This window comes from Rhinolophus ferrumequinum, assembly GCF_004115265.2.
Source record: "Rhinolophus ferrumequinum isolate MPI-CBG mRhiFer1 chromosome 13 unlocalized genomic scaffold, mRhiFer1_v1.p Super_scaffold_3, whole genome shotgun sequence".
NCBI lineage: Eukaryota > Metazoa > Chordata > Mammalia > Chiroptera > Rhinolophidae > Rhinolophus > Rhinolophus ferrumequinum.
In genome coordinates this window covers 2,919,429-2,932,025 of record NW_022680356.1, presented here as the reverse complement: position 1 = coordinate 2,932,025, position 12,597 = coordinate 2,919,429, and the positions used below count along the sequence as shown (strand labels likewise).

The following is a 12,597-nucleotide window of genomic DNA, read 5'->3' as shown; positions in this document are numbered from 1 at the left end:
AAAGCAAGACCCTTGTATATGCTGTATACAAGAGACCTCAGAACAAAAGACACACACAGGCTGAAAGTGAAGGGTTGGAGTAAGATATTTCATGCAAATGGAAATGAGAAAAAAGCTGGAGTTGCAATACTTATATCTGACAAAATAGACTTTAAAATGAAGAACATATTAAAAGATAAAGATGGGCACTATATAATAATAAAGGGATCGATCCGACAAGAGGACATAACCCTAGTAAACATCTATGCACCCAACATAGGAGCACCTAAATATATAAAACAGGTACTGACTGACATAAAGACAGAGATCAACAGTAACACTATCATAGTAGGGGACTTCAACACACCTCTGACAACAAAGGACAGGTCTTCCAGACAGAAAATCAATATGGAAACAACAGCCTTAAATGATACATTGGACCACTTGGATTTAATCAATATTTTCAGAACATTTCACCCCAATGCTGCAAAATACACGTTTTTCTCAAGCGCACATGGAACAATTTCCAAGAAAGACCATATGTTAGGCCACAAAACAAGTCTTGATAAATTTAAGAAAATTGAAATCATACCAATTGTCTTCTCTGATCACAATGCTATGAAATTAGAAATGAACTACAGGAAAAAAACTGGAAGACACACCAATTCATGGAGGCTGAATAACTTATTACTAAATAATGAATGGGTCAAGCAGGAGATCAAGGAAGAAATCAAAAGATATCTCGAGACAAATGAAAATGAAAACACGACGACCCAAAAACTATGGGATGCTGCGAAAGCAGTCCTAAGAGGGAAATTCATAGCTTTACAGGCCTACCTAAAGAAACAAGAAACATCACTAATCAACAGTTTATCTTCACACTTAAGAGATCTGGAAAAAGAACAGCAAAATAAGCCCAAAGGGAGCACAAGGAAGGAGATAATAAAGATCAGAGCAGAAATAAATGAAATAGAAACCAGAAAAACAATACAAAAGATCAATGAATCCAACAGTTGGTTCTTAGAGAAGATAAACAAAATTGACAAACCTTTAGCCAGACTCATTAAAAAAAAGAGAGAGAGGACCCAAATTAATAAAATCAGAAATGAAAGAGGAGAAGTGACAACGGACACTGCAGAAATACAAAAAGTTTTAAGAAATTACTATGAGCAACTGTATGCCAACAAATTTGACAATCTGGAAGAAATGGACAATTTTCTAGAGGCGTACAACCTTCCAAGGCTAACTCAAGAAGAAACAGAAAACCTGAATAGACTGATTACCACCAGGGAAATTGAATCAGTAATCAACAATCTCCCAACAAACAAAAGCCCTGGACCAGATGGCTTTACAGGTGAATTTTACAAAACGTTCAAAAAAGAATTATCACCAATTCTCCTCAAGCTCTTCCAAAAGATCCAGAAGGAGGGAATACTCCCAAACACTTTTTACGAAGCCACTATCACCCTGATCCCAAAATCAGACAAAGACACCACAAAAAAAGAAAACTACAGGCTGATATCTCTAATGAACATAGATGCAAAAATCCTCAACAAAATATTAGCGAACAGAATTCAGCAATACATTAAAAAGATCATACACCATGATCAAGTGGGATTCATCCCTGGTATGCAAGGGTGGTTCAACATCCGCAAATCAATTAATGTGATACACCACATTAACAAAATGAAAAATAAAAATCACATGATCATATCAATAGATGCAGAAAAAGCATTTGATAAAATCCAACAGCCCTTTATGATAAAAACCCTTAAGAAAGTGGGAATAGAGGGATCATATCTCAACATAATAAAGGCCATATATGACAAACCCACAGCTAACATCATACTCAATGGGGAAAAGCTAAAACCATTCCCCCTAAGATCAGGATCAAGGCAAGATTGCCCACTATCTCCGCTTCTATTCAACATAGTGCTGGAAGTTCTAGCCACAACAATCAGACAAGAAAAAGGAATAAAAGGCATCCAAATTGGTAAGGAGGAAGTAAAATTATCATTATATGCAGATGATATGATACTATATAGAGAGAACCCTAAAGACTCCACCAAGAAGCTATTAGAGCTGATAGATGAATTTAGTAAAGTAGCAGGATACAAAATTAATATTCAGAAATCAGTTGCATTTGTATATACCAATAATAAAACATCAGAAGGAGAAATTAAAAAAACAATCCCATTTACAATTGCTCCAAAGACTATAAAATACCTGGGAATAAATTTAATCAAAGAAATAAAAGATCTGTACTCAGAAAATTATAAGACACTGAAGAAAGGAATGAAAGAAGATATAAATAGATGGAAACACATATCATGTTCATGGATAGGAAGAATTAATATAGTTAAAATGTCCATACTGCCTAAGGCAATATACATATTCAACGCAATTCCTATCAAACTACCAACGACGTTTTTCACAGAAATAGAACATATACTCCTAAAATTTATATGGGACCATAAAAGACCCCGTATAGCCTCAGCAATCTTGAGAAATAAGAACAAAGTGGGAGGTATAACAATACCTGACTTCAAATTATACTACAAGGCTACAGTAATCAAAACAGCATGGTACTGGCATAAAAATAGACACATAGATCAATGGAACAGAATAGAGAGTCCAGAAATAAATCCATGCCTATATGGCCATTTAATCTACAACAATGGAAAAAGAATGTACGGTGGGTTAAAGACAGTCTATTCAATAAATGGTGCTGGGAAACCTGGACAGACACATGCAAAAAAATGAAGCTGGACCACCTCATTACACCATACACAAGAATAAATTCAAAATGGCTTAAAGACTTAAATGTAAGATCTGAAACCATAAAATACCTAGAAGAAAATATAGGAAGAAACTTCACAGACATTACCCGGAGTAAGATTTTTACTGATATATACCCTCGCGCGAGGGAAGTAAGAGAAAAAATAAACATGTGGGATTACATCAAACTAAAAAGCTTTTTCATAGCAAAGGAAACCATCAATAAAACAAAAAGGGATCCTACTGAATGGGAAAAGATATTTGCCAATGATATATCTGATAAGGGATTAATATCACAAATCTATAAAAAACTCACTCAACTCAACTCCAAAAAAACAAATGACCCAATTAAAAAATGGGCAGAGGACTTGAAGAGACATTTTTCTAAAAAGGACATACAGATGGCAAACAGACATATGAAGAAATGCTCAACCTCACTAACCATCAGAGAAATGCAAATAAAAACCACAATGAGATACCACCTCACCCCAGTCAAAATGGCTATCGTCAATAAATCAACAATCAACAAGTGCTGGCAAGGATGTGGAGAAAAGGGAACGCTTGTGCACTGTTGGTGGGATTGCAGATTGGTGCAGCCACTATGGAAAACAGTATGGAGGTATCTCAAAAATCTGAAAATGGAATTACCCTATGATCCAGTAATTCCAGTCCTAGGTATCTATCCGGAGAAATCCAAAACTCCAATTCAAAAATCTTTATGCACTCCTATGTTTATTGCAGCACTATACAGAACAGCCAAGACATGGAAACAACCGAAATGCCCATCGGTAGATGACTGGATTAAGAAACTGTGGTACATTTATACAATGGAGTATTACGCAGCCATAAAGAAGAAAGAAATTTTATCATTTGCAACAACATGGATGGACCTAAAGAACATTATGTTAAGTGAAATAAGTCAGACAGAGAAAGATAAGTACCATATGATCTCACTTATATGCGGAATCTAAGGAAAAGAATAAGTGAATGAACTAATCAGAAACAGTTTTGGAGACAAAGAGGAAAAACTGAGGGTTGCTAGATGGGCGGGGGGTGGGGGTAAGGGGGAAGGTGAGGGGATTAGAAAACAATCAGTAACCACAGGATGGCCACGGGGTTTTGAAAATTAATCTGGGGAACGTAATTTAGTGGTTACCAGAGGGTAAGGGGGTTGGGGGGTGGGAGATGAGGGTAAGGGGGATCAAATATATGGTGATGGAAGGAGAACTGACTCTGGGTGGTGAACACACAGTGTAATTTATAGATGATGTGATACAGAATTGTACACCTGAAATCTATGTAATTTTACTAACAATTGTCACCCCAATAAATTAAAAAAAAAAATCCTGCTATAAAACCACTACTTAATATTTTTCCCTGCCCCAAATCTTGAGGTTCTCTGTCCATGTTTTATCCTCAAAGCCCACAAGCCTGATACTGCCGTGATCGAGACAGTACATGGAGCATCAGGCATGCTTTGGCCTTTTCTCTCTCTCGGATACCTAATTATGAGGCCAGAACACTGTACACTGTCTCTGTGAATAACTCAACTCCCTTAAAAACCTTGGGAAGAAGGGGCCAGGCTGCAGTGTTTTCTGACCTGTGCAGCGTTGTCTCTCCCCTCATTTAGATGTAGAAGGGTTTCCTCCACCCTGGGAGTAGCTAGACTCTCCAGAACTTTTAAAAATGAGTTCTGGAGAGAAAATGGGAAAAAGACCTTATAGGAAAATGGAAATCAGAGTGGAAGTCCCCTGCACAGCCCTTCTAGCCCTGGGGACGACCCACCACCGTAAACAAAATGGAAGGCTTTGGTACAGTGGTTTTCCTTCCTAGGCCATTTGCATTTGCACATGAGACAAGCCACCAAGTCAAAGAAGTGAAGCTCTAAGTGGAATCTTCTGCCTCAGCCCTACCCTTTGGGAGAGGGAGCTGTCTCCTTGCAAGACCTCTCACAAGTGCAACGGTCAACATTGGGGCCCATGGGGACACTGAGGGATACCACAGGTGAGTCTCAGGCTTACAGGGGAAGCTGCTGCCAGGAAGATGCCCAGAGAGAATTGCCCTCTGCTGTAAGCAGCCTTGGGCGCTTGGCCTTGGTCTAAGGGCCACAGGGATGGAGGGGACTTCTTCTATGGAGTTGTTTCCCTCCTCCTCAGGGAATAGTATAACTTTAGAAAACACAGGGTGAGAAACACATGACCCCCACATTCTGTGCAGTGTCCACTTCCCTCTGAGGGATGCTTCTGAGCAGGTCACCAGCTGGGTGAGCTGTCGCCTCACTCTCATTCTTTCTGTGGTGCCTTGTGCTGTGTGAGAGGCTCCATGGGAAGCACAGGACACAATAACAGGATGCAGCCTTTACCTAGAAAGGAGCCCTCTCCTCCCCACCAGCGTGCAGCACTGGGCTGTGGAGAGAGCTGACCACTCTGACAGTAAAACCTTCAATCAAACATTAATCGATAGCAACTCAAAGGGCTTTTGTGAAAGGATGAAGTGTGTGTGTGTGTGTGTGTGTGTTAGCAGCAAAAGACCTAATAAACACACATCAGATGCTGAATGAAACAGTTTCTTGAGTTTGAATAGCAAACTTGGAACATCTCAGTGGAATAGTCAGTCTTTGCTCTTTTAGGGAAAACTCTGAAATGTTTTAAATATTTAAATGTGAAAATTACCACAGCTTTGAGATCTGTGATTAGGACCTTACTGACATGGTTCTCCATACGCTGCTGCTACAGAGATGAACAGAAGCTACACACTGGAGCTACTCTGTCTCTGTCTCTCTAGGACTGGTTCCCTAGCCTGGAGGTTAATTATCGTTCAGATGCCCTCTGGTGATGCCCACACAACACCGCGGTGGAGGGACTGGCCGAGGAGGGTGAACTCTGTGATCATGGCTATAGGAGGGGCGTAGCCAGGGAGTTTTCAAGGGGCACTTAGAATGGCAGACTTTCCTTCCATTATGTGGTCCCATTCAAACAAACTTGATTAACTTTTAATTATCCTAACAAAATAATTCCTAATTATAATGCACCCTAGAAGTCATTAATGATGTGACAGAGAAGAAACTGGAAAATGACCCAAATATCCAACATTCAGTGGAGAGTTAAATAAACCAGGATAGAAACCACCGTGGAGTGTTATGGAACCACAAAATACACCAGTCTGATGACTCAGCGAAAACACAGAGAAAGTGTATGAGATGATGCTCAATTAGAAAGCAGAATATGAAATGGCTATGGACATTGACTGCATCTATATAAAACATGTTCAAGGAAATAAAACCTAGAAGTAAATGATCCAAAGTGGTAATAATAAGGCAATCATATAATAGTTTTTTCTTTTTATAAAGTTTATTTTATTATTAATAATAATTGCTAACACTTATGGGGGTTTTCAATACCAAGTTCTTGAAATGTTCATTTTATTCTCATAAGAACCCTACGAAGCAGATACTGTTAATACTTCCATTTTATAAGTAAAAAACTAAGGGTTGGAGAGACAGAATAACTGGCCAAGATCACATAGGGTTTAGGTGGCAGGTTTGAGGCTGGACCCTGGTCTGGCTTATATCAAATTCAGGTTTTTAATTATGACAGCATACGTCTGTTTAGTTTTATTTTTCAGTTAAAAGGTGTATTGTTTAAAAAATAAGGCCATAGAAAAACCAAATGGCATTTCCTTTCTGTTGAAAAAAGTTTTTGGCCCCTAACTGTGTTGGTGCTAACTCTTAGACATCAGTGTGGTAGGAGTGGGAGAGAGAAGGAAGGCCAGTCCAGGGATGGAGTTACCTGTGACAGGGAGGGAGGCAGGAAACGGACGCTTCCACGGTACCCACCTCTCCGAGTGCCCTGCTCGCGTAATTCTCCTTCTTGGCAGCCTCCTGCAGTTCGAGGGCCTGCTGGACATACATCTTTCCAGCTAGGATTTCATTTTCCAGTATCGACAGCTCTTTCAATGAAATGGGCCAATTCAACCGTTCTAATGCCTCATTTAAAGCTGTCTTGTTTTCCAAGTACCTCATTGGTTTGTTTGCATCTAGCCTTAAAAAAAAAAAAAAAAAAAAAAAAAGGAAGAAGATGAAACAAAAAAAACAAAGAGACCATAACAGAAAAAACATGAAAAGATGGTATTTTGGTAAACCCTCTCCAGAGAAATATCTGTCAAAGCAGATGTTAGGTACCAACTGACAGAATATCAACCATGTCCTGTGGTGCATGGGGACTTTGACAGCTTGCACAAGTTAAAAGAACCATCTCTGTAAATTACGGTAGGCACTTTTCCCCATTACTTAATGTGATTATCTGATTTTAAGAACGTTTGATACACACGCCATTTTTTTCAACAATTTGTTTTAGCATAATTTGAACCCATTTCTTTTCCCCTAGGTCTAATGTTTGGAAGAACCAAGAATGAGCTTCAAAGAGATTTCACACAACTATCTCTAGCAGTGACTCTGGAAAACAAAGCAAAGCAAAACAAAACAAAGCCCAAATAGTTGTCTCACTGCAATAATTCTTCTACTAGCTCATTTTTGCTATTTTGATCTCCTCTCCTCCTTATAAGCTTAAGTAAGCCTAAACTTTCTGGCTTCATTGTTTTGGTAGTCAAAGAATAGAAGGCCAAACTTTCTATGAGCTGGTGAACAGGCTGTGAGATGCCAGGGGAAGCCAGTGTGGTATGGTGGCCCAGGTCCTGGATTCTAGTTCCAGTCCCAGCTACTTCGGAGTCAGAATCTCCTAGAAGGAGAGAGAAAGTAGGGTAGGGTGGGGAGAGAGAGGGGGTATTTCATAATTATCGTTCTGTTATTGCTGGAAGTGGCATTTCCTTTAGATGTATGGTATTGGGAGAGTACAATGTAAACCCAGCACAACCACAGGACTCAATCCACAAACAAACCTGTCCCCAGAGGAGAGCAAAACTTCTTATTATAAATCTGAATTGGAGTGACGTAAGTAAGATGGTGAAATAAGAAACCCCAGGCCCTCAGAGATACCAACTTTATAACAATATACGGACCAAATTGCCTTTGTGAGAATTCCAGAAGCCAGTGAAGAGCTTGCAGCACTCCACAAAGCCAAGAAGAGCAGGCACTGAAATGGGCAAGAAAGTGCACTTTGCCTGGCCTAGACCATCCCCTCCCCAGGCACAATGCACTGCAATTGGGAGAAAACTCCTAAAACCCTTGTGAGGGAAAAAGAGGGAGCATGTATCCAACGTTCTGGCCTTGGGGATGCTGCCAGGGAGACTGCTTTCCGTCTCATCTGACTCAGTACTCATGGGAATGGCTCTATACTTTAGACATCAGGTAGGAGCCCCTGAGAGAAAAGGTGAGTTCCATGGCTTGTCACAGCACAAGTAAGACTACGGTACCAAAGACAGATGCCAGGGAAGCAAGAGATTATGGGCTACTGAGAAGAAACAGGGGAACACACTTTGAGAAATCACACACACACATAAGCCTAGAGAAGACATATCCCCAGAAAAGGGTTGAGAGCTCCCCCAGAATCTCTAGCCTGTAAGAAGCCAGTCTATAAAGATTGGGAGAGGTGTCTGTTTTTTCAAATGCTCAAAACTTAACCAAAGGTTCTAAGGCATACAAAGAGACAGGGAACGATGGCCCCATTGATGGAATAAAAGATGGCCAGAATTACACCAATGCCGACACAGAAAAAGATACTAAAGAAAAGAATGTGACAGACCATTTTCCTTTATGAATATAGATATAGCCTCAACAAAACAGTAGCAAACCAAATCCATCAGAGCATTAAAAAGATTACACACCATGACCAAGTGGGATTTATCCCAGGAATGCAAGGTGGTTCAACCTAAGAAAATCAATTGATTTAATACACCATAACACATCAATACAACAAAGTAAAAAAAAAAAAAAACCCACATGATCATCTCAATACACAGAAAATGCGTTTGACAAATTTCCATTTATGGAAAACCCACAGCTAACATCCTACTCCATGGTGAAAGAATGAAAAGAAAGCTTTCTCCCTGTGATCAGGAACAAGACAAGATGCCCCCCTTCACCACTGTTATTCAACATTGTATTGGAAGTTCTGGCCAGAGCAATTAGGCAAGAGAAAGAAACAAAAGGCATACAAAGTGAAAAAGAGAAGTAAAACTATCTCTATTTGCAGATAGAGATAACCTCACTCCATAAATAAAAACTGAAACAGAATTGATCAATGACCCAGATGTAAAGGCTAAAACCAGAAAAGTATTAGAAGGAAACATGGGTAAATCTTCATAATCTCCTATTTGCCAATGGATTGATTCCTTAAATTTGACACAAAAAGCGTGAACAAAAGAAAAAAATAGATGAATTGATTTCCTAAAAATTAAAAACTTTTGGGAAAAAAGGAAAATTATCAAGAATGTGAAAGGACAATGTATAGAATGGGAAAATATTGGCAAATCATATATCTGATAAAGGTTGAATATCCAGAACTCTTACAACTCAACAAAAAGACAAACAACTCAATTTAAAAATGAACCAAACTTGAATAGATATTTCTCTGAAGAATATACATGGCCAACAACCACATGAAAGGATGTCCAACGTTATTGATCATTAAGGAAATGCAAATGAATACCACAATGAGATATCACTTCACACCCACACTAGGATGGCTTTAGCTAAAAAACAAAAACAAACAAACAAACAGAACAGTAGGAAAATAACAAGTATTGGCAAGGATGTGGGGAAACCTTCATATATTGCTGGTGGGAGTGTAAAATGGTAGATCTGCCATGGTGAACAGTTTGGTAGTTACTCAAAAATTACCCTGTGATCCAGCAAAACTCCTCCTAGGTATGTACTCAGAGAAGTGAAGACATATGAGGTGATCAAACAATATGGTGAATGTTTAAATAAAAAAAATTTATTATAGTAAAAGACACATTGCCATTAATTGCCCTCAAAATACTCCCCCTTTCTTCGAACACACTTATCCTATCTTTCTTGTCACTTTCTGAAGCAGTTCTGGAAGTCCTCTTTCTTGAGTGTCTTTAGTTGTATTGTCATGGCTGCCTTGATGTCCTGAATCATTTAGACTTTGGGGAAGAGTCAGAAGTCACATGGTGCCAGATCCAGTGAATAAGGTGGATGACGACACACTGTAATGTTTTTTTGTTGTCGTTGTTTTTTTTAACATTCAGTATTATTTTATATTAGTTTCAGGTGTACAGCATAGTGGTTAAACATGCATATAATTTATGCAGTGATTCCCCCAGTTAGTCTAGTACCCACTGGCACTGTACACAGTTGCTGCAGTATTGCTGACTACATTCTCTGTGCTGTACTTTACATGCCTGTGGACTATTTTGTAACTACCACTTTGTATTTCTTTTTTTTGTGTATGTGCGACAGAAATTGCCGTATACTAGAAGCGATGTGTGACATGGAGTGTTATCATGATGGAGAATGATTTACGGCACACTTTAAAACAAACCTTATTTCAACTGTAGCTCACACCCGACTGACTGCACTGAATAAGTTGAAACTTGTCTCACATTGTTACTAAGTTTCAACCAGCCGCTTCCTATATTGAAGATCCCTGTTGGATGGCACTTGGCAGCAGCATTTACTGTATTTTGTGATCACAAAGGAAAGGCTCCATGTCACACCTCACTTCTGGTACAGTAATTTCTGTCAAGTAAAAACATTACGGTGTGTCCTCATCCACTTTATTCACTGGATCTGGCACCATGTGACTTCTGGCTCTTCTCCAAAGTCAAAATGACCATGAAAGGCAAACATTTTGAATTGATTCAGGACATGGAGGCAGCCACGACAGTGCAGCTAAAGACACTCACAAAAGAGGACTTCCAGAACTGCTTCAGAAAGTGGCAAGAACGATGGAATAAGTGTGTTTGAAGCGAGGGGGAGTATTTTGAGGGGGATTAATGGCAATGTGTCTTTTCCTGTAATAATTTTATTTTATTTAAACATTCACCGTATTTGTTGATCACACCTCAGATGTCCACACAGAAACCTCTATGAGAATGTATACTACAGCATTGTTCATAACAGCCGCAAAGTGGGAACAACCCAAATATCCATCAATGGAAGAATGGAAAAACAAACTGGTGTATACACACAATGGATCATTACTGAGGCATAAAAAGGAATGGATACTATATATGCTACCATTGGATGAACGTTGAAAGCATTAAGCTTTACATTAACTAAGCAAAAGAATCCAGATACAAAAGGTCACATGTTGTCTGTTCCTTTCATGTGATAGGCAAATACACAGAAAGCAGACTGGAGGGGAAGGAAGAATGGGAAAGGATTACTTAATGGGTATTAGGTTTTTTCTGAGGTTATAAAAAAGTTTTGAAAAGTGGAGGGGGGTGGTGCTTTGCACAATATTTTGAATATCTTAAACACCATTGAATTGCACACTTCAGAACAGTTACGTGGATTTCACACACACACACACACACACACACACACACACACACACACAGTGAGGAGGAACTGGCTTACTTTTCCTTTTCTTCTTGAGATAATGCTTGCCAAACAATTTTATTCAAGCGCCTGTTTAAAAAAACAAAGAAATAATTACTTAGTACCAATTCTTGGTTTCATAGCAAAAGGCTGACCTGAGGCTGGGAAGGGCACTGCAGTGCCACCATTTGTTCCGAGACTGGATATGTGTGCTCCCTCCCTCCGCACCAGGCAGAAGCCTTTGGCTTTGTGGCAGTCTGGTAAACACACAAGAAGGGCACAGCTCTGAGCTCAGTCAGGTAAAGCCCAGGCTGAGAAAAGGCAGGAAACGAGCTGGACCTTGTCATCTCCACATGAAGGTGTTTCTAAAAACCCACCATTTTTCTTCCTAAGGAGAAATGTAAGTGTGCCCTTGGTGTGCCCTGTAGACACTCCTCTGCCTGGACTCTCAGAGCAGAAGAGATTAAGATGGCCTTACGTTAACAGGACTGGAATGCACTTCAGCGATCAACCTGCCTGACCTCCTTGTTTTCCAAATGAGGCCACCTAGAGGGGCAGACTAAAGAAGTGCCTTGCTTTCCCCCAAACTACCCTGTTTCCCGAAAATAAGGCCTAGCCAGACAGTCAGCTCTCATGCGTCTTTTGGAGCAAAAATTAATATAAGACCTGGCATTATATCATATTATTATATTACATTATATTAGGTTATAAAGACACAGTTTTACATTATAGTAAGATAAGACCGGGTCTTACATTAATTTTTGCTCCAGAAGACGCATTAGAGCTGGTTGTCCGGCTAGGTCTTATTTTGGGGGAAACCCTGGAGTTGGTGATGCTGAGACCAGAACTCAGCACTGCACACGCCTGCAGAGGTGCTGTGAAGCCCAGAGGAAGTCAGAGCCAGTGGTCTCTATGGGATTCCTTCTCTTGTTACTGATCAGTGATGCTTGTGTCTGAGTTTCCAGCCCAGCTAGGGAACACTACTCGTTACCCGAATCAGGCTTCCCGGAGTTCAGGGCGCAGGACACGCTCTAGGGCCTGCCTCGGTGAGGTGGGAGAATACTGTCACTCTCCAGGAGGAATTCTTCTAACCACTGGCCCTGGCACCAGTGCACAGGGCTCTGGGAACACACTTTGGGGGCTGTTATCCTGCCCTGATCCCCTACTGTGAGGTAGGTGAGATCATGGAGAGGGGGTCTGGCACGGTGGTGTAGAGCACAGGCCCTGGAGGCAGACCTCCTGGGCCAGAGCTCCGCTACCTTCCCTTCTTACAGACTCGGGCACAGAACTTTTCTGAGGGCGGACCCTATGGGACGTGGGGCACTGGACACGAGGGACGCTCTGTGGCTGGCCCAGCCCCTTGTCTGGGGGTGTTA

General features: G+C 40.3%; 1 protein-coding gene across 1 annotated transcript in view; it reads right to left on the bottom strand.

Moving 5' to 3' along the window:
• Positions 1-12,597, bottom strand: part of VWA3B (von Willebrand factor A domain containing 3B) — a 149,644-nt gene that overhangs the window by 25,627 nt on the left and 111,420 nt on the right. Inside the window, exons 20-21 of the mRNA XM_033100927.1 lie at positions 11,261-11,311; positions 6,593-6,797 (exon numbers count right to left, since the gene is read on the bottom strand). Coding sequence (XP_032956818.1) covers positions 6,593-6,797; positions 11,261-11,311 — 256 coding nt within the window. The remainder of the gene's footprint in view (positions 1-6,592; positions 6,798-11,260; positions 11,312-12,597) is intronic.